Below are 23,540 nucleotides of genomic sequence, written 5' to 3'. Positions count from 1 at the left end.
AGTCCGATACATTGCCTCTGATTACTGCCCTCATTCTTCTATCAGTCAGAAAATTTTTCATCCATGTTAGAAGCTTACCTGTCACCCCCCCAATATTTTCCAGCTTCCAGAACAACCTCTTATGTGGAACTCTGTCGAAAGTCATTTTTAGGTCCAGATAGATGCAGTCAATCCAACCATCTCTTTCCTGTAATATCTCTGTGGCTCGATCATAGAAACTGAGTAAATTCGATACACAGGATCTTCCAGATCGAAAACCATACTGTCTGTCTGATATTATATCATTTCTCTCCAGGTGTTCTACCCATTTAGTTTTGATTAGTTTTTCCAATACTTTCACTATTACACTTGTCAATGATACAGGTCTATAATTAAGGGGATCTTCCCTGCTGCCACTTTTGTAGATTGGAACTATGTTAGCCTGTTTCCACACGTCTGCTACGATTCCTGTACACAGGGATGCCTGAAAGATCAGGTGAAGTGGAATGCCGAGCTCAGATGCACATTCTCTCAGAACCCATGGTGAAACTCCATCTGGGCCAACTGCTTTGTTTTTACTGAGCTCCTTTAGCATATTTTCCACTTCGTCTCTAGACACCTCTATCCGCTCTATGTTGTTCTCAAGAATTCTTATTGTCTGGTTCTCTGAAGATTTCATTTTGTACAAACACACTTTGGAACTTTTCATTTAATGTTTCACACATTTCCTTTTCCGTGTATCTGTTTCCCATTTTCAACCTCTAGATATTATCCTTTACCTGCAATTTGTTGTTTATGAATTTGTAGAATAGGCCCGGTTCTGTTTTACATTTATCCGCTATCCCGTTTTCAAAATTTCTTTCTGCCTCTCTCCTTACTGCCGTATAGTTGTTTCTCGCATCTTTATATCGCTGGTATGTTTGGGAGTTTGGCCTCTTCCTATACTGATTCCATTTTTGTGTCTTTTGGTCTCTTGCCCTCTTGCCATTTCTGTTATACCAATCCTGTTTTCTGGCCCTGCATCTCTGTTTTAGTACGAATGTTTCTATGCCTTTATCGTATATTTTGCAAAATTTGTCATACATTTCATTTACTTCCCTGCCTAGCAACAATTCTGTCTAATTACACTCAATAAAAAAATTTCGAAGTTCCCCATAGTGTCCTCTCCTTAAATCGAGTTTATCAACTGTTTCAATGTCCCCATTTTCTTCTAGATGATATCTTAAAGCATAATCAATGTCTAACAGGACGTGATCACTCTTTCCCAAGGGAGGAAGGTACTGGATGTCAAATATCTCTTCTTCTTTCCTGGTGAATACTAGATCCAGTACTGACGGTACATCTCCTTCCCTCATTCTTGTGGCCTGCTTTATGTGTTGATACAAGAATGTCTCCAGAATGAGGTTCACAAATCTGCCTGTCCAAAAGTCGTCTGTTCTTGCTTCATAGGCCTCCCAGTCTATTGCTTTAAAGTTGAAGTCCCCGAGTATCAACAGTCGTGATTTATCTTTATCTGCTTGTACAATAATATCTCTCATGACCATGATCAGGCCCTCTCGTTTGACATCCAGTTCTTCCTTTGCCCATGTGTTGCTTGCTAGTGGGCTGTAGGCATTTAAAATTATCAGCTTATCATCCTGATTCCAGACCTGCAATGTCATTATGTCAATATCTCGAGGGTTTTCAAATATTAACTCTTACCTTCAGGTGTTCTTTCACCAGCACAGCCACTCCTCCTCCCTTCCTAGTTTTCCTGTCATGTCTCCAAACTGAATAGCCCCTTGGGAATACAACTTCACTTAATATATTTCCTTCAAGTTTCGTCTCTGATAAGGCGTCAATATCTGGGACCCTAAGCTGAATTATATCTTGCAACTCCAAAGTTTTTGACCTCTCTCCATCTATGTTGGTATATGCAATTTTCAGGAACATGTTCCCTTTTCCTTTTCCGTGTGTGTGTGTGTGTGTGTGTGTGTGTGTGTGTGTGTGTGTGTGTGTGTGTGTGTGTGTGTGTGTGTGTGTGTAGCGTGGGCCCTCACGCCCTCCTGGAGTGCAGGGACGCTCCTCTCACAACAACGCGCAGATTCACACACATTTACTACTACAAACTGTCAAGCACAAATGAAACAAAGTTTAGCACATAAAATAAACTGGTATTTTAACTAAGAAGGGGACGTATTACGCTGTTTTTAAATGTTGTTTAATATCAACAAAACTTTTTTTTACTAGTTGTATATAAGACGGGCTGCAACTGTTGTAAGTTTCAGTATCTCACCCTAAATACAAATGGCGGATTTTTGTTTAACGAATTTTACACATTTTCAATAATACTCCACAAAGACAATTTTTAAATTAAATCATTTTTGTGACACTCATCTATCACATTTGCATATAATAAAGGATTTTTATACCAAGGATTATCCAATATGTTTAGTTTTACTCTTTATCTTTTTAGTCAAAGTTCCCCCCAAAATATATGCCAATATTTCATGTTTGCAAATATTTATAAAATCAATAAATGAACCTAGGAATAAATTGTTTTTAAAATGTTGTAGACGTAAACTCTACAGTGTTGTAGACGTAAACTCTACAGTGTTGTAGACGTAAACTCTACAGTGTTGTAGAGACGCAAACTACAGTGTTGTAGACGTAAACTCTACAGTGTTGTAGAGACGTAAACTCTACAGTGTTGTAGAGACGTAAACTCTACAGTGTTGTAGAGACGTAAACTCTACAGTGTTGTAGACGTAAACTCTACAGTGTTGTAGAGACGTAAACTCTACAGTGTTGTAGAGACGTAAACTACAGTGTTGTAGACGTAAACTCTACAGTGTTGAAGAGACGTAAACTCTACAGTGTTGTAGAGACGTAAACTCTACAGTGTTGTAGAGATGTAAACTCTACAGTGTTGTAGAGACGTAAACTCTACAGTGTTGTAGAGACGTAAACTCTACAGTGTTGTAGAGACGTAAACTCTACAGTGTTGTAGAGACGTAAACTCTACAGTGTTGTAGAGCCGTAAACTCTACAGTGTTGTAGAGACGTAAACTCTACAGTGTTGTAGAGCCGTAAACTCTACAGTGTTGTAGAGACGTAAACTCTACAGTGTTGTAGAGCCGTAAACTCTACAGTGTTGTAGAGACGTAAACTCTACAGTGTTGTAGAGACGTAAACTCTACATACAAGGTATAAATTTCATGTAAATTGAAAAAATTAAAGTGGAGAGTTAATTTTGTTAGTTGACAATAAATAAGATCAAATATTCTGCCACCTGTGGTTGACGTCGACTTCAGTGTCCTCCAAAATTTGCATCCTTACAGATAGGCTTAAGTTCTGTAAGCTGTAGAAGTTGCATGCAAATTGGCTCATAAAAAATATAAGAAAAAATTTGTTAAAAAAAAAATCTTAATTTTTTTGTTTTAAATTTTGTTGGGCATAAAAGTAAATATTAAAATACTTTATTATATGCTATTGTGACAGCTTAGAGTCATAGACATGATTTCAATTGACACTTGTGTTTGATGATAATTTTTGACCATTTTGGAACATTTTTGACACATAATTCAATATATGTTTTCTCCCTTCCTATTTATGCTACGATGCTCAGACTTGCACCAGTTAAACCCAATTTTATACACAACTAGTCAAAAAAGTCTGATTGAAATCGAACCAGTTTTCATTTATTGCATATTTTCGTAATACGTCCACAAGGTAGACTTTATATGCCAGTCATTACGTCAATATAGGAAGAGGCCTAACTATCAAACATGCAAGAACTACAAGCAACATCTTGAGGTTATCTTGAGAGGATTTCGGGGCTTAGCGTCCCTGCTAAGCTAGAAATAAAGCAGTTGGACCTGATGGAGTTTCACCTTGGGTGCTGCGAGAATGTGCAACTGAGCTGAGCATTCCTCTCTTATTGATATTCCAGACATACTTGTGTACAGGAGTCTTAGCAGATATATGGGTAAAGGCCACAGTACCAGTCCATAAACATGACAGTAGAGTTCCACTCTTATTGATACTCCAGACATACTTGTGCACAAGAGTCTTAGCAGATATATGGGTAAAGGCCACAGTACCAGTCCATAAACATGGCAGTAGAGTTCCACTCTTATTGATACTCCAGACATACTTGTGCACAAGAGTCTTAGCAGATATATGGGTAAAGGCCACAGTACCAGTCCATAAACATGACAGTAGAGTTCCACTCTTATTGATATTCCAGACATACTTGTGTACAAGAGTCTTAGCAGATATATGGGTAAAGGCCACAGAACCAGTCCATAAACATGGCAGTAGAGTTCCACTCTTATTGATACTCCAGACATACTTGTGTACAGGAGTCTTAGCAGATATATGGGTAAAGGCCACAGTACCAGTCCATAAACATGGCAGTAGAGTTCCTCTCTTATTGATACTCCAGACATACTTGTGCACAGGCGTCTTAGCAGATATATGGGTAAAGGCCACAGAACCAGTCCATAAACATGGCAGTAGAGTTCCACTCTTATTGATACTCCAGACATACTTGTGTACAGGAGTCTTAGCAGATATATGGGTAAAGGCCACAGTACCAGTCCATAAACATGGCAGTAGAGTTCCTCTCTTATTGATACTCCAGACATACTTGTGCACAGGCGTCTTAGCAGATATATGGGTAAAGGCCACAGTACCAGTCCATAAACATGGCAGTAGAGTTCCACTCTCATTGATACTCCAGACATCCTTGTGCACAGGAGTCTTAGCAGATATATGGGTAAAGGCCACAGTACCAGTCCATAAACATGGCAGTAGAGTTCCACTCTCATTGATACTCCAGACATCCTTGTGCACAGGAGTCTTAGCAGATATATGGGTAAAGGCCACAGTACCAGTCCATAAACATGACAGTAGAGTTCCACTCTTATTGATACTCCAGACATCCTTGTGTACAGGAGTCTTAGCAGATATATGGATATAGGCCACAGTACCAGTCCATAAACATGGCAGTAGAGTTCCACTCTTATTGATACTCCAGACATCCTTGTGTACAGGAGTCTTAGCAGATATATGGGTAAAGGCCACAGTACCAGTCCATAAACATGACAGTAGAGTTCCACTCTTATTGATACTCCAGACATTCTTGTGTACAGGAGTCTTAGCAGATATATGGGTAAAGGCCACAGTACCAGTCCATAAACATGGCAGTAGAGTTCCACTCTCATTGATACTCCAGACATCCTTGTGCACAGGAGTCTTAGCAGATATATGGGTAAAGGCCACAGTACCAGTCCATAAACATGGCAGTAGAGTTCCACTCTCATTGATACTCCAGACATCCTTGTGTACAGGAGTCTTAGCAGATATATGGGTAAAGGCCACAGTACCAGTCCATAAACATGACAGTAGAGTTCCTCTCTTATTGATACTCCAGACATCCTTGTGCACAGGAGTCTTAGCAGATATATGGGTAAAGGCCACAGTACCAGTCCATAAACATGGCAGTAGAGAAGAACCTCTAAATTATTGACCCGTATCATTAACAAGTGTGGTAGTCAAAACACTAGAACAATAGTTAAAACCAAATGGTTAGAACATGTGGAGAGTAATGACATAATAATGGACACAGTATGGTTCTCGAACACGAAGATCCTGTGTAACAACTCTTAGTTATTATGATGGAGCCACAGAGATACTGCGAGAAAGATGGTTGGGTTGACTGCGTCTATCTGGACCTAAAATGGCTTTAGCAGCAGCAGTGGTAGGGGATGAGGGGAGGGAGTCAAGGGGTGGGGACAAGAGGGGTTAAGGGGGGGTGAAGAGGGGAAAAGGGTGGAAGGAGTGTGGGAAGAGACCGTCAGGTGTGGCCACGAACCCCTTCTATATAATTAAAAAAAAATTAAATTTTGCCCCGAGGGGCGAGTTTATTGGGCAGCGCCACTCCACTCATTCACACACTCACTCGGTGTGTCCACTCACACAGCGCCGTGTGTGAGTGGACACACCGCCATAGCAGCATGTAAAATACTCCCCAAAAGGATGAAAACCTGCTGGGTTGTTCATCATGTCACTTGTACCCAGACACAGCTGGAAAAGGTTCAAAGATTTGCCACCAGACTAGTACCCGAGCTGAGAGGTATGAGCTACGAGGAGAGACTACGGGAATTAAACCTCACTTCGCTGGAAGACAGAAGTGTTAGGGGGGACATGATCACCACATTCAAGATTCTCAAGGGAATTGATAGGGTAGATAAAGACAGGCTATTTAACACAAGGGGAACACGCACAAGGGGACACAGGTGGAAACTGAGCGCCCAAATGAGCCACATAGATATTAGAAAGAACTTTTTTAGTGTCAGAGTGGTTGACAAATGGAATGCATTAGGAAGTGATGTGATGGAGGCTGACTCCATACACAGTTTCAAGTGTAGATATGATAGAGCCCAATAGGCTCAGGAATCTGTACACCTGTTGATTGACGGTTGAGAGGCGGGACCAAAGAGCCAGAGCTCATCCCCCACAAGCACAACTAGGTGAGTACAGCTGGGACTTGCTTAACTGTCTCAAGTGAACAGCTCCTCAAACAAGAAGATTAACATATGTCAACCCTTAAAAGCTTACGTTATATTGCGGGTGCAAAATGGGAGAATCTTTTAAGAACAGTATCAATATTTAACAAATAGTGTTTTCCTAATTCAAACAATGTGGGGTTTATTATTCTACACATACTTCTAATGTCTCTCAGGTGTTCACATTCACGTAGATAGTGGTCAAGGCGGTGTCCGTCACTCTCACCACAGATTCTGCAGCTTCGCTGATCAACTGTTGTTTCCATTCCGTATCTCCATGGATATTTGTATCCAAGATGGATTCTCGCTATTACTGATTCTCTCCTGCGTCCTCCTCCACTTTGTCCATAATGATTGGGATTGCCAGCTGCAACCATGTTGTACCATCGTACAGATTCACTGGTTTGTGCTTCTATCCTCCTTTCCTCAGTTACCTTGTCACGGTGATGTTGCCCGACAATACCTCTAATTTGTTGAAGAGTCTTGGGTATGAAGTATTCAATATGGTCTCCTTCAGCGCCTTCAACATCTGCTCGTTCATTCCCACATATTCCAACATGGGAGGGGATCCACAGAAACTTGACGACTCTTCCCTGATTGGTAAGTACTCTCACAACTCTTAATTTCAGCGACTATTGCAAGATTTTCTGCCCGATTTTTACTTAGGCTTTGCAGTGCTGCTTTCGAATCGGTGCAAATCACTGCACCATTAGTGTTTCGTTCAAGAAACCTTAACGTCATAACAATGGCAGTTAACTCTACTTGCGATGAAGAGGCATAGTTCTCAATACGTGCTTTTTCTTCATTTCTGCGTTGAAAAGCATTATCCTTAATTAGAGTGTATGCTGCACCAGCCCTGCCATTGACAGGGTTAGATGACCCGTCAGTGTAGATTTGATCTAGTTCATCTCCGGCTTCCTTATAAATTTCCTCGAGATACTTGTGCCTCATTTCTTGTGGTAACATGTGGGATTTTTTCATTGCCATTTCATTGATGATAATCTTGCACGAGTCATCCTCCCAGGGAGATAACCTCTCTACAGGCATGAGCTCACGGGGGCTTGCTCAAGCAGGTGAAGTTCTTCGAGGTAGCAGACTGATCTGTGATGCCATTTTTTGCTTCTCTTGTTTCCCCCTGAAAGTAGCACAGAACTCAGTTTTTTCTTAGCAATATCATTGTAATGAGGATCTCTGGCTATCCTAATTGCATGCTTAGCATTCAGCTCCTTAATTCTGCTTTTAACACTGGGGAGGGACAACTCCTCTTGTAGATTGGTCGTTTTGGCAGTTCTTGGAACTCCAAGAATGATTGTCATGGCTTCATTCTGAATGCTTTCGAGCCTTTTCATATCGCTTTGGGAGTAGATGCATGAAACTGGTGTTGCATAGTCTATGACGGAGCGCACATAGGCTATGTACATCATTTTAAGCACGGCAATAGAGGCTCCATGTCCATTCCAGGTCATAGCTTTCAGTGCCCTGAGTCGACTTTTGCATGTTCCTATGAGTTGTTGAGCTCCTCTTTCTTCCCCTTGTTAGAGCCGACAGTGACGCCAAGGTACCGATAGTGGTCAACCCATTCAAGTGTTACACCATTAATTTGTAGTTCTTCATTTTCTCCCCTCTTGTGATGAGAGTATGCTTTTGTCTTGTTTGTGGAGAGAGTGAAACCGAGCTCAATACATTTCCTTCCAAGGAGTTCAATGGACTGTTCAATTTTTCCCAAGGTGGGAGCTTGTATTAGAACATCATCTGCATATCCCACTTGTTGTGTTCCTTCCGGAAAATTAATATTTGCAATGGCGTTCATAAGTACATTGAATAGTGTAGGGCTTAAGACTCCGCCTTGGGGGGTCCCGAGTTCCATATTCATTGTTATGGAGACTGCTCCATTGAAGCAGACCTTGGCTTTCCTCCCTGTGAGGTAGTCTTCATCCCATTTCATGAGTCTCCCCCTTGACACCCATGTATGCAAGCTCGTCCAGGATCGCAATCCCCTGTGCTTTGTCGAAAGCTCATTTGATATCGACAAATACAGAGTACTTAGCTGTGTCATTAGCCAGGTAATTAACTTTACAATTTGCTGTGCTCCGTCCTTTAACAAATCCATTGACCCCCTCCCCTAACCTGCTTATTTTGTGCAACAGTCGGTTTAGAATGATCCTTTCAAGCATCTTGCAAGTGTATGAAATAAGACTGATAGGTCTGTAATTGCCAGGGTCATTGAGTTTCGGTATGGGAACAATTATTGCGTGTTTCCATTGTGTGGGCAGCACTCCACTTAGGAATGACTTGTTAAACAGGAGGAGTAGTGGATTCCCAGACACTTCACACAGTGCATTGAGTATGTCGTAGGTGACGCCATCTTCACCAGGTGCAGTACTTTTACCCTTTTTCATAGCGCCCCTTACTTCCTGGGCTGTGATTGGTTCCCCATATTCGTCATCACTAGACAGTGCTCTTGTTATCCTAATCCTTCTGTCATCATGTCGCAGGAGCTGTTCTTTGCATACTTCTGCAGGGAGGGAGGGGGAGGATGCTGCATCACTCCACTTGTGAATTAGTTCCTCAGTCTTACCCTGGGGGTCTTTGTGAGCCACAGGCCGGGCTCTGCCCCCCTTAGCTATCTGAATTTTTGCCCACATTTGTCTTGCAGATGTTTCCCGTCCAATAGAGCTAGTGAACTCAAGCCATTGTCTTTCCCGCTCTTTAATCTTCTCTTCCCTGGTGTTACGGCCCTATTGCCCTATTGGGTCGCAACTGATCTTCTCTGATGTTATTTGAGTTTGGGTGTCCGGCCCCAAGTTAGTAGTGCCTTTCAAGGGGTGTGTTCCGTAACGCAAGTAAATTAAAGGGGAAGGGATAAAAATGCACTAATTTAAATATATATTCACCACCACCAATAAATAAATATATAAACAGTCACTCGCTGGGGCTATAACTACACTTATGTACATTAACTTGTCTTCCTCTGAAGACACAGGATGCTCTACGGTGCTCAAGACGAGTAGCCCTGGTTCTCTTCTTGTGGCCTCACGATGAATCCTTCGATTCCCTAGGCGAATCTACCCTGGCCACAGGCCAGCCAAATCACAGTCTCACTGGGTGCACCGTCGTGGAGGCCTTCAACCACAAATCCAGCCTGTAGCTGGCAGGTTCCAATCAGCTCCGCTGTGTAGGCCCCTCCACGACCGATAGTAGGGTTGCGAGCCCTAGGCAGGAGCCTCGTGTGATCCCGCTGATCACTCTCCTCTATATAGCACCACAGTAGTCTCTTCCACCAGTCAACCCCCGGGTACAACGATTCCTCAACTCTGCCACGTCCTAGGCAGGCTAACACTCTCAGCAGTGTTCGTCCGGGAGTAACTCACAGCTTCTTCAGCAAACACGTGGAGAGACTTTGGCTGCCTTGGGTAGACTGCCCATCATCCAATCCAGCAGTCCCAGGTCGACTCTGTAATCAGACACGTCATCAGTACTAGGGACACCCTAGGGCACCTCACTTACAGGCTTAGACACAAACGCCCACCTATCCACTCCATAGATGGCGTTGCTGTCTAAGCGTCACCTCACCAGAGGTCAGCAGCGGCTATGTTATGAGCTGATCAAGACGGGAAACCAGCCCCTGTGGCCGGTATATCCTGTCCTCACTAGATGGTGCCGTCCATTTGGAGGGAGTTTCGGGAGCAGACTGGCAGATGGCGTTGTCGTCACTGCTCCGTGCTCGGACGCTGGACTCGGGTCCGTAACACCTGGCTACTTGACACAGTTTTAAACAGTTCTTGGTTGCTGTCAGTGGGATGTCTCCGGTACTCTCATCTCATGCTCCTAACATTTGCATTGAGCATCTTTATGTAGTCGTTCTCATACCATTTTATTTTCTTCTTCTGAGGGTTACTGCGGCGAGGCGTAGGGCGCGGAACTCTGAGACAGTGCTTAATGTGGTGATTAAGGTCATCAACAAATGTGTCAATGTCTTCTGGGATTTGGTATTCCGTGAACCAGTCACTCGTCCTGTTTATTCTATATAATTATAAATGTCTGTCTGTGGAGGTTGGTGGGGCGGGTTGGGACATGAGGGGAACAATAATAATATTAATTCATTGTGTCGGGGGACAGGAAGCCCGAGTGTATTCATACATGTTAGGTTTATATAAAGACCCCCCTACCCCCCCAAGGTGGCATTACTAACCCCGCCCAGGAAGCAACCCCACAAGCTGACTACCTACTTACTCCTGGGTGAACAGAGGCACTAGGTGAAAGGAAGTGTGCCCAACCATTTCTGTCCTGCACGGGATTAAAACCCAGAATTCTCGAGTGTGCGTCGAGAACGATCCCGAACCTGAGAAATATGGGAGAGACGACATGGAGGAGGGAGAGAGGGGGGGGGGTAGGAAAGGGGGAGCGAGGGGAGGGGGTAGGGAAGGGGGAGAGAGGGGAGGGGGTAGGGAAGGGGGAGAGAGGGGAGGGGGTAGGAAAGGGGGAGCGAGGGGAGGGGGTAGGGAAGGGGGAGAGAGGGGAGGGGGTAGGGAAGGGGGAGAGAGGGGAGGGGGTAGGGAAGGGGGAGAGAGGGGAGGGGGTAGGGAAGGGGGAGCGAGGGGAGGGGGTAGGGAAGGGGGAGAGAGGGGAGGGGGTAGGGAAGGGGGAGAGAGGGGAGGGGGTAGGAAAGGGGGAGCGAGGGGAGGGGGTAGGGAAGGGGGAGAGAGGGGAGGGGGTAGGGAAGGGGGAGAGAGGGGAGGGGGTAGGGAAGGGGGAGAGAGGGGAGGGGGTAGGGAAGGGGGAGAGAGGGGAGGGGGTAGGGAAGGGGGAGAGAGGGGAGGGGGTAGGGAAGGGGGAGCGAGGGGAGGGGGTAGGGAAGGGGGAGCGAGGGGAGGGGGTAGGAAAGGGGGAGCGAGGGGAGGGGGTAGGAAAGGGGGAGCGAGGGGAGGGGGTAGGGAAGGGGGAGAGAGGGGAGGGGGTAGGGAAGGGGGAGAGAGGGGAGGGGGTAGGGAAGGGGGAGCGAGGGGAGGGGGTAGGAAAGGGGGAGCGAGGGGAGGGGGTAGGAAAGGGGGAGCGAGGGGAGGGGGTAGGAAAGGGGGAGCGAGGGGAGGGGGTAGGAAAGGGGGAGCGAGGGGAGGGGGTAGGAAAGGGGGAGCGAGGGGAGGGGGTAGGGAAGGGGTAAAGAGAGGGAGAGAGGGGAAAGTGGGAAGAGGGGGAAGGAAGAGGGGAATATGGGGAGTCACTCTTAAAAACCTTTAAGAGTGAATGTCATTCTGAAACTGGAGGCCAGATGCCCGCTGGCCCCAATACCTCGTCTGGAAGTTTGGGGCCAGATGCTTGGGGCCAGCTTCAACAGACACTTCGGGCATCTGGCCTCCAGTTTGGGGCCAGATGCTTGGGGCCAGCTCCAACAGACACTTCGGGCATCTGGCCTCCAGTTTGGGGCCAGATGCTTGGGGCCAGCTCCAACAGACACTTCGGGCATCTGGCCTCCAGTTTGGGGCCAGATGCTTGGGGCCAGCTCCAACAGACACTTCGGGCATCTGGCCTCCAGTTTGGGGCCAGATGCTTGGGGCCAGATGTTTGGGGCCAGATGCTTGGGGCCAGATGATTGGGGCCAGATGCTTGGGGCCAGATGTTTGGGGCCAGATGCTTGGGGCCAGCTTCAACAGACACTTCGGGCATCTGGCTTCCAGTTTGGGGCCAGATGCTTGGGGCCAGATGTTTGGGGCCAGATGCTTGGGGCCAGCTTTAACAGACACTTGGGGCATCTGGCCTTCAGTTTGGGGCCAGATGCTTGGGGCCAGCTCCAACAGACACTTCGGGCATCTGGCTTCCAGTTTGGGGCCAGATGCTTGGGGCCAGATGTTTGGGGCCAGATGCTTGGGGCCAGATGATTGGGGCCAGATGCTTGGGGCCAGATGTTTGGGGCCAGATGTCTGGGGCCAGATGATTGGGGCCAGATGTTTGGGGCCAGATGTTTGGGGCCAGATGTTTGGGGCCAGATGCTTGGGGCCAGATGTTTGGGGCCAGATGTTTGGGGCCAGATGTTTGGGGCCAGCTTTAACAGACACTTGGAGCATCTGGCCTCCAGTTTGGGGCCAGATGCTTGGGGCCAGCTTTAACAGACACTTGGAGCATCTGGCCTCCAGTTTGGGGCCAGATGCTTGGGGCCAGATGCTTGGGGCCAGATGCTTGGGGCCAGCTTTAACAGACACTTGGAGCATCTGGCCTCCAGTTTGGGGCCAGATGTTTGGGGCCAGCTTTAACAGACACTTGGGGCATCTGGCCTCCAGTTTGGGGCCAGATGCTTGGGGCCAGCTTTAACAGACACTTGGGGCATCTGGCCTCCAGTTTGGGGCCAGATGCTTGGGGCCAGATGCTTGGGGCCAGCTTTAACAGACACTTGGGGCATCTGGCCTCCAGTTTGGGGCCAGATGCTTGGGGCCAGATGCTTGGGGCCAGATGCTTGGGGCCAGATGTTTGGGGCCAGCTTTAACAGACACTTGGGGCATCTGGCCTTCAGTTTGGGGCCAGATACTTGGAGCTTCAACAAACTTTGCAGGGTGATGTGTAACTGTATGGGGAGTGTCATAGGGTGGTTGTGGACGACCCCCGTGCCCCCCCTTAAAGTAGGATTGGCTTCTATTGTGACAACCAACAAGTCCTATGAAGCATGACATGTGGCTTCACTGTCCATAGAGTGTCTTCAACTTATTACAATATTATCAATGTTGAGTCAACGTTGATAACATTGATGCAACTTCAATCACATTGATGCAATATGGATAATGTTGACATAATGTAAATTCAACATTACTCAAACATGTTTCACCCACTGGGAGAGAGGATGGCTAGGTTAACGAGAGAGGGAACAGGAGAGAGGGAGAGAGGGAGGGAGGGAAAATGTGCGAAGAGGGAGAGACAGAATGGGAAAGAGAAAGATACAGTTAGAGATATATAGAGATATATCAGAAAACTCTTTACCTCTGAAGGATTCGAACCCAGACAGCCAGGGCTCCATGCCCTTTGGCGTGTCCAGTTCTGTTACCACTAGACCACACTGACTGTACAAAAGAACTGGAAGTCTTAACCCAATTCCTGACAGCTCTCAGTGACCATTTTGGGCTCAGGTATATTATCAGATCACTTCATCATGCTGGGCCACGCGAGTATTATTTGTGCTTCAAGCTTCAATAGTCCCCAATGGGACCATTCATGACCCATTGGTCACCAGTGGGACCATTCATGACCCATTGGTCCCCAGTGGGACCATTCATGACCCATTGGTCCCCAGTGGGACCATTCAAGACCCATTGGTCCCCAGTGGGACCATTCAAGACCCATTGGTCCCGAGTGGGACCATTCATGACCCATTGGTCCCCAGTGGGACCATTCAAGACCCATTGGTTCCCAGTGGGACCATTCATGACCCATTGGTCCCCAGTGGGACCATTCATGACCCATTGGTCCCCAGTGGGACCATTCAAGACCCATTGGTCCCCAGTGGGACCATTCATGACCCATTGGTCCCCAGTGGGACCATTCAAGACCCATTGGTCCCCAATGACACCATTCAAGACCCATTGGTCCCCAGTGGGACCATTCAAGACCCATTGGTCCCCAGTGGGACCATTCAAGACCCATTGGTCCCCAGTGGGACCATTCAAGACTCATTGGTCCCCAGTGGGACCATTCAAGACCCATTGGTCCCCAGTGGGACCATTCAAGACCCATTGGTCCCCAGTGGGACCATTCAAGACCCATTGGTCCCCAGTGGGACCATTCAAGACCCATTGGTCCCCAGTGGGACCATTCAAGACCCATTGGTCCCCAGTGGGACCATTCAAGACCCATTGGTCCCCAGTGGGACCATTCAAGACCCATTGGTCCCCAGTGGGACCATTCAAGACCCATTGGTCCCCAGTGGGACCATTCAAGACCCATTGGTCCCCAGTGGGACCATTCAAGACCCATTGGTCCCCAGTGGGACCATTCAAGACCCATTGGTCCCCAGTGGGACTATTCAAGACCCATTGGTCCCCAGTGGGACCATTCAAGACCCATTGGTCCCCAGTGGGACCATTCAAGACCCATTGGTCCCCAGTGGGACCATTCAAGACCCATTGGTCCCCAGTGGGACCATTCAAGACCCATTGGTCCCCAGTGGGACCATTCAAGACCCATTGGTCCCCAGTGGGACCATTCAAGACCCATTGGTCCCCAGTGGGACCATTCAAGACCCATTGGTCCCCAGTGGGACCATTCAAGACCCATTGGTCCCCAGTGGGACCATTCAAGACCCATTTGTCCCCAATGGCACCATTCAAGACCCATTGGTCCCCAGTGGGACCATTCAAGACCCATTGGTCCCCAGTGGGACCATTCAAGACCCATTTGTCCCCAATGGCACCATTCAAGACCCATTGGTCCCCAGTGGGACCATTCAAGACCCATTGGTCCCCAGTGGGACCATTCAAGACTCATTGGTCCCCAGTGGCAATGGAAGAGATGTTGGGAATTGGGATAAGGGTCAGACGACTTCCAATTCTGTCATACAGTCAGTGTGGTCTAGTGGTAACAGTGCTGGACACACCAAGGGGCATGGAGCCCTGGCTGTCCGGGTTCGAATCCTTCAGGGGTAAAGTTCTCTGATGCATGTTAGCTTGGGGACCATTCAAATTTGATGCACATAGAGAGAGATATAGTAAAGATCAACTTTATAATCTATAAAATTATAGATATAATTTGAGATAGAGAGCCAGGCATGTATATCATTACAGTAATACAGTGTGTATATTTATGTGAGCAGAGAGCCAGGCATGTATATCATTACAGTAATACAGTGTGTATATTTATGTGAGCAGAGCGCCAGGCATATATATCATTACAGTAATGTAATGTGTATATTTATGTGAGCAGAGCGCCAGGCATGTATATCATTACAGTAATACAGTGTGTATGTTAATGTGAGCAGAGAGCCAGGCATATATATCATTACAGTATTGTAGTGTGTACATTTATGTGAGCAGAGCGCCAGGCATATATATCATTACACTAATGTAATGTGTATATTTATGTGAGCAGAGAGCCAGGCATGTATATCATTACAGTAATGTAGTGTGTATATTATATGTGAGCAGAGAGCCAGGCATGTATATCATTACAGTAATATAGTGTGTATATTTATGTGAGCAGAGAGCCAGGCATGTATATCATTACACTAATGCTGTGTGTATATTATATGTGAGCAGAGCCAGGCATGTATATCATTACAATAATGTAGTGTGTATATTTATGTGAGCAGAGAGCCAGGCATATATATCATTACACTAATGCTGTGTGTATACTAATGTGAGCAGCTTCGTGGCCAAGGAGGTGGGAGAACATGTGTGGATGGGGTTGACGCCAGTGTCAGTAACTGGATGCGTTACGTCAACTGCTCCACCAGCCAGATGGAGGCAAACCTCGCCGCCTTCCAGTACAAGAGACAGATTTACTACAAGACTAAAGGCAAAATAAACAGGTAATACTAGACATCTTTTTGCCCATAGTGGCTTAGTGTATATTTATTTAACTGTTTATGTGGCTTTACTACAAGCCAGGTGGACTAAATGGTTATATTATGGCTTTACTACAAGCCAGGTGGACTAAATGGTTATATTGTGGCTTTACTACAAGCCAGGTGGACTAAATGGTTATACTGTGGCTTTACTACAAGCCAGGTGGACTAAATGGTTATATTGTGGCTTTACTACAAGCCAGGTGGACTAAATGGTTATATTGTGGCTTTACAACAACCCAGGTGGACTAAATGGTTATATTGTGGCTTTACAACAACCCAGGTGGACTAAATGGTTATATTGTGGCTTTACTACAAGCCAGGTGGACTAAATGGTTATATTGTGGCTTTACTACAAGCCAGGTGGACTAAATGGTTATACCCCCTCCCTGCCCATCCCATTGTTGTCGTGAGGGGGCTTGGTGGGCGGCTGCCAGAGTGTGATGCTCCACGGGTCAGTCCTCTGTCCTTTTGTAGCCTTCTGCTCCTGCTGCTGTCCTCACAAATTATGCTGGACAACTTTTCCTTATGTTTCGTTTTTCTCCCCCCCCCCCTTCTTCTCCTTTCTAATTGTAATTTCTCGCCGACCTTTTGCCTGTTTTGATTATTCTTTCGGCCATCTTTTGTTTTGACGCCCGGGTGTTTGAGGAGGCATACTCTTGCACCCGTAGAACTGTAGTACCCAATGTCTCGAGCGAGGGGGGGGGGGGTCCTTTTATTGTTAATCCTCCTTTCGTTGCTGAACCCGATCTCGACGGACTGATGGTTCTTAAGACAACATTTGTGGGGTGTATACTCACGATGCACCCATGGGGAGCCCCCGGCATAATCAGCAACATGTCTCTTGTTGGGTGCCCTGCCTCTTAATTGTTGCTCCTTGATGGGTGTGAGGGCACATTCGTGAGTTAAAGTATTACTTCTTGTTTCCATGTCGCTGAATACTGTTCCTCTTATAACTTCTCAGGCTCGTGGGGTGGGCGACCAAGCCCCCAGAGTCGGAATGTGTTGGAAGACCGAGCTCTGTAGTCCCCGCTACATTGGGCTCCGACCTAGCTTCTCCTTTGACCCTCCTGACTACTATCCCAGCTCCCCTCACTCCTCTGTGATTGGGTCGAGCCATACGCCCCCATCGGTGACCACCACGTCCCCTAACGTGGCTCAGACCCTCATTGTAAATACTGCACCTTTTAACCTCACTCTCTCTGGGGGTTCTCAACGCCGACCCCACCACGGCTGCACTCGCACGATTCCTCCCATACTAATCCGTACCAAGCCTTGTTTGGTCCTGTTTCGTGGCCAAAATATTTTGATCTCCCTCTGGATTCTACACCTCCTGACGATTTCTCACTCCATAAATACCTTGTTGATTCGGTGGATGCCTCTGTTAATTTTAACCCCATACATTTAGATACATGTGTCGCTGCTCCTTCTCAGGATGCAGCTACCCACTTACCTGCATTGTCCTGCATTGGAGAGACCCCTGTTCGGGTCTCCAAAAACGCTCGGTTAAATGCCAGTGTTGGCACTGTTCTCCTTCCACACCATGTTGCAATTGGTGTTACAGACCTAAAAGACTGCCATGAGGATATTAAACATACCCTAGAACTCCAAGGCCATTCTGTCCTCCAGGTAGACACGTTCACTCGACCCCCTCGTGGTCATCCCCGTCAGCCCCTTCGAGTTGTGAAAATCACCTTTGATAGTAGGGCCCGTCCGCCCTCTATAATTCTTGCTGGTGCCAGATGCTCCGTTCAGGAGCACATTCCCTCTCCTAGACTTTGCAATAAGTGCTGGAAGTTCGGGCATGGTGTCCTCAAATGCTTAAGTACTGTGTATCTATGTTCCATGTGTGGGGCCGATGATCACTAAGTCTGAGTGCACTTCCCAAGCTCCATGCCTCAATTGCAGCGAGACCCAGCCTACCTTCTCCCGCTCATGTATACACTATAAATTTGAGGAAGCCGTCCTCAACTTGAAACACCAGGATCGTCTGCTTTTTCCTGAAGCGAGACACCAAGTTCTCCATCTCACCCGTTTTGCTGGCGTATCCTTTGCTCGCATGTTGCATTCTACCTCTCCTCGTCCTTCCCACCTTACTCAGTCTCACAACTGCTTCCAGTCCTTAGACCCGAACACGCCCTCCTCCACCTCCTCTGTTCCCTTACGTTCTGTCCCGAAGGGGCCCCCTCCTAGTTCTCTATCTGAAGTTTTCCCGCTTCTTACCCAGTCTGCCATGTCTCCTGTGTCTTCTTTCCCTTCTTTCCCCAATCCTCCTTCCTACCCCTCCCCCTAGTCTCTTGGCCCTCCACACTGCCTGTCTGTCCAGGCTGATGTCCATCATCCTCCCAGCAATCTTCATGTTGTTCACTTCCGTTCATCTTCTCCCATTGAGACAATTGAGTCTATCACCCAGTACGTTGTTGCTGGAACACCTGTCTCTGAGTCAGAAACGAAAGCCTTTCTCCTCGCCTTCGTCCTCCTCCTCCTCTGACTCTCTCGCTCCGTCCCCTTCCATTTCAGTGGTCAGGCCCCCTGTCTCAGCAATGGAGATTTCTTTAGCTTCTGATTCCCTCTCAGTTGCTGCCCCTATTGAGGTGCGCTCCCTTGTTTCAGCCCCCTTCTCCGTGCAAGACCGTGCAAGATATCGAAGACAGTAGCGATCACAGTGGTCCTGGAGATATAGGAAGCCAGTGTCAGCTCATCAGATCGTCGACATAAAGAGCGGAGAAGATGGCAGAAGGGAGGGATTAAAGAAGATCATTGACGGCAACCAGAAAAAGAGTAGTGCTTAGAACACTACCTTGTGGTACACCTTCCTGTTGCTGAAAAGAGGCAGAAAGAGTGGTACCAAGCATGACTCGAGAGGAACGAGGAGAGAGGAAGCTTTGGAGGAAGAGAGGGAGATTACCACGAAGGCCAAAAGAACGAAGTTGAGACAATATATCTCCAGGTTGTGTCATAAGCCTTTTCCACGTCAAAGAGGACAGCAACAACGGAGGTCTTCGCAGCAAAAACAGTACGAATATAGACCTCCAAGTTCACCAGGACATCAGTTGTGCTGCGGCACTTGCGAAAACCAAATTGAGAAGGGGAGAGGTGGTAATGGTGTTCCATGAACCACATCAGACGGACATTTACCATAAGCTCAAAGAGTTTGCAGACACAACTCATGAGGACAATAGGGCGGAAGTCCTTAGGGGATGTCCAGAGAGACCCTGGTTTCCGAATAGGAAGTACAACGGCATCGAGCCAATTCTCAGGGACTGACAAGGACTCCCAGACCTGTTATACAGACTCAGTAAATACTGAGACGTGCAAGGAGGGAGATGGCGAAGCATCTCATAATGAATGTCATCCAAGCACTGGTGCCATAGAACCACAGAGGGCCAGGGCAGACTGAAGTTCAGAGAGAGAAGTGATCGTTATAGGGAAGGCGGACGAGTGTGGAAATCTAAGGGACGAGATTCAAGAACGGGCTTACAAAGAAGGAAGGATTGAGGAAAATGAGAACCAGAGCTAACAGAAGAAAAGTGGGAACCCAGTTCGGTCGTGACCTGCACTGGGTCCGCCACAAGAGTACCACAGAAGTGAAGAACCGGCGAGATATCTGGAACAAACTTACCCGCAATCTTGTGGATCTTCTTCCAGATCTCCGGTAGGGGAGTAACGGACGTAATGGTGGAAACGTAAGATTTCCAACGCAAATGCTTAGCTGTACGGATGGTCCTACGGGCCACTGCACTTGCTTTCCAAAACAAAATAAAAGAATCAGCCGTCTGTCGGCGTCTGTGTTTCTTCCAGGCTGCACGCTTACAGCAAACAGCCCGAGCACACTCCGCATTGCACCAGGGAACACACTTCCGCGTGCCCCGGGAGGTAGAGCGAGGAATAGAGCGGACGGCAGCGTCAAAGACGGTGTCATGAAATAGGAGGAGGGCTCGAGGGTTAGGCAGAGTGGAGAGGTCAGTTGAGAGTAGCACGGTGGGTGAATAGGTTCCATTCAGCCTTGGCAAACTGCCACCTAGGGAAGGAGAGAGAAGGGTGAAAAGAGAAATAGGTAACAAGGATGGTGAAATGGTCACTGTTATAGAGGTCATCAAGAACCCGCCACGTGAAATCTAAGTAAAGGGACGACAAGCAGAGAGAATGATCAAGATCGGAAAGGGTACGAGTGCAGGAGTCAACATGAATGGGTTCACCAGAATTCAAAAGAGACAGGGAAGAAGAGAGGACGAACGGTTCGAGAAGGCGGCCTCGGGTATTTGTCAAAACATCACCCCAGAGGGTATGTCGACAGTTGAAGTCACCCAACAGGAGCACAGGCTCTGGCAAGGAGTCCAGTAGGTGCTTAAGATCAGGAAGGGAAATTAGGACATTTGTTGGGGAGATAAATGGAACAGACCGTATAGCATTTACTCACAAAGACACGGGCTGCAGAACATTGGATAGGTAATTGAAAAAGTAGGGGGACGAAGTACGAATCAAGAGAGTAGTAGAGTTATGGGCCCCAGCAAGAGCTGGGGGGCGGGAGCGGAGAGAAAGGAATAACCTGGAAAGTGACCAGGTGAAAGTGACAAAGCGGTGAAAACTGTGTAATCAGAAGTTGGAGTTCATGAAAATTGGCATTAAAGCCACGAATATTCCAATGAAGAATAGACATTGTCAAAAGGAGAGAGGACAGCAATAGAGAACAATGAAGAAACAAAGGCAAAGAATGAAGCATATTAAAGAATCTCAGGATCAGGATCAGTGAAATCAGGGTTAGAGAGCATAGGTAACCCTAGTAAGAATGGAGTTAAGGGAGTGGGAGGACAGATTTTAGGTGGACGGACAGGGTCCGGAGGAGGAGACAACCGAGAGGAGCTGTGAAGGACAGCAGGAGGGGGGGGGGGAGAAACCAGGGAGCACACCTCAGCAAAGGCAGCAACCTAGAGGGAAGCGGGGCTAAAGAAACCTCTATAGCTGGGACTGGGGGGCCCGACTACCAAAACGGGACGGGACTTGGTCCCCACACATGGGACATAGAAACACACAGTACTTGTGCATTTGAGGGCACCATGCCCGAACTTCCAGCACTTATTACAAAGTCTAGGAGAGGGAATGTACTCCTGAACGGAGCATCTGGCACCAGCAAGAATGACACAGGACGGAAGGGTCCTACTATCAAAGATGAGTTTCACAACTCGAAGGGGCTGACGGCGCCGACCATGAGGAGGTCGAGTGAACGTGTCCACCTGGAGGACAGGATGGCCTTGGGCTTCGAGGATATGTTTAATATCCTCATGGCAGTCTTTTAGGTCCCTAACACCAGTTGCAACATGGTGCGGGAGGAGAACAGTGCCAACACTGGCATTTAACCGAGCTTTTTTGGAGACCTGAACAGGGTCTCCCGAAATACTGGACAATGCTGCTAAGCTGGTAGCTGCATCCTGAGAACGAGCAGCGACAACACGTGTACTGATATGGGTGGGGTTAAAAGTAACAGAGGCATCCACCGAATCAGCAAGGTGTTTATGAAGAGAGAAATCGTCAGGAAGTGTAGAATCCAGATGGTTAAGATCAAAGTATTTAGCATTTGGTCCCACATAGCGGGACCAAATAAGACATGGTAGAGACGGAGCTGTGCCATGGGACGAGGTGGTCACCAATGGGGGCTTGGGACTCGAACCTACCACAGAGGAGGGAGGGGAGTGGGGGGGGGGAGTAGTCTGGTCTGGGCCCAATGTAGCGGGGGCTACAGAACCCGGTCTTCCATCACAGTCCGACACAGGGTCCTGGTCGCCCATCCCAGGAGCCTGGGTAATAGAGGTCATATCAATATCCATGTCGTGTATTTTAGAAAGGTCTGGGGCCTAGAACCAAGGAAAACCACCTACCAGGGCAGCCAGGGACGCCAAGCATGGGCCAGTGCAGGAAGGTGTGCATCGTTCCAGTGGTGCTCCCCTTTTTAACAGGGGAGTCCTACTGCTTCGTCCATTCTCCTAAACTGGTTCAAAGACCTCATTCTCCCTATTGCCCCAGCCTGGACACTCAGACATCCACTTAGAGCAGTCCCTCATGGTCGACCCCTCCAGCGGGCGGTCCGGTGACTCACAAGGACCCTACGCTTGTGTTCATTCGCACGTACAACCCCCAAAGAGGGGCAGGAAAGGGGGCTGGGGCACCCCTCACCGGTCCCAGAGAGGTGAGGGGGGCTGGGGCACCCCTCACCGGTCCCAGAGAGGTGAGCGTGAGCCCCTCACCACGACAAGGAGACACAGTGGAGGGAGGGAAATAGAAAGTATCCCAGTATTTTATTCAACATTACTTATTCATTAATTTATTTGCAATAATTCAGTTAGGACACCTTGCATGTCATGTGACCCCCGTGGGAGCCAAACGATGCTGTGTTTAATTTTTCTATGTTTTCTTTGTCAGCTGTGAATAATGATCTGTATCCAGGACTCAAACATTGAGAATGACAGTTGTGTCTCATCACAACAGTGGTCAACTTCATCACAACATCTCGAGTCATTCTCAGTTTCTCAGTGGTAGAGGATCTGATACAACTCATTAATCATGCTGATGTTTGAGACATAATCCAAACACTGTCATTTGACTCTCAGTGGGATGGCACCAAACATTTCTTACAACCAAACTTCACTTGACTCTCCTACAAACCTCAACCAACCTATTACCTGCAGAATGTAATGCATGTATCAATTGTTATAGAGGTGCAGAGCTAATGGTGTGGTATGGAGACGAATATGCCTCGGAACTGGGTTTGTCCAGAGAAGTTTTCCAGTGGTGTTCAGGTGACACACTTAAAGGTAAGCTTTATGGTGCTTTATATATTTCAATACTTCTTAAGTATTAATATTTCACAGTGGTAATGAAGTTCTCGACTTAGTTGAAGATCCCAGGTACGATCGCAGAGCAGGACAAATGGTTTGGCACGTTTCCTTTCACCTTATGTCTCTGTTTACCTAGCAGTAAATAGGTACCTGGGAGTTAGGTACCTGGTGAATATTACATCCAGTATAGACGGAACATTCCCTTCCCTCATTCTTGTGGCATACTTAGCGTGATGATACACGAATGTCTCCAGAATGAGGTTTACAAATTTGCCTGTCCAAATGTCCTATGTTCTTTCTTCGTAGGCCTCCCAGTCTACTGCTTTTGAGTTGAAGTTCCCCAGTACCAAAAGTCGTGATTTATGTTTGTCTGCTTTTACTATAATCTCTCTCATGAGCATTATGAGGTAATCTTGTTTGTCATGTAGTTCCTCCTTTGTCTATGTGTTGCTGGCTGCTGGGCTGTAAACATTTACGAGTATCAGTTTATCATCCTGATTCTAAACGTGCACTGCCATAATGTCAACTTCTCGAGGGGTTTTGGTTATTAACTCTCTTACCTTCAGGTGTTCTTTCATAAGCACAGCCACTCCTGCCCCCTTCCTAGTTTTCCTGTCACGTCTCCAAACTGTGTAA

General features: G+C 47.2%; 1 protein-coding gene across 1 annotated transcript in view; it reads left to right on the top strand.

The window, feature by feature from the left end:
- Positions 1–23,540, top strand: part of LOC123764050 (uncharacterized) — a 112,399-nt gene that overhangs the window by 75,720 nt on the left and 13,139 nt on the right. The window contains exons 7-8 of the mRNA XM_069339533.1: positions 15,872–16,035; positions 22,783–22,880. Coding sequence (XP_069195634.1) covers positions 15,872–16,035; positions 22,783–22,880 — 262 coding nt within the window. The remainder of the gene's footprint in view (positions 1–15,871; positions 16,036–22,782; positions 22,881–23,540) is intronic.

This window comes from Procambarus clarkii, chromosome 5 (assembly GCF_040958095.1).
Source record: "Procambarus clarkii isolate CNS0578487 chromosome 5, FALCON_Pclarkii_2.0, whole genome shotgun sequence".
Lineage (NCBI taxonomy): Eukaryota > Metazoa > Arthropoda > Malacostraca > Decapoda > Cambaridae > Procambarus > Procambarus clarkii.
The sequence above is the reverse complement of the archived record's forward strand: the minus strand, read 5'-3'. Positions and strand labels throughout refer to the sequence as shown.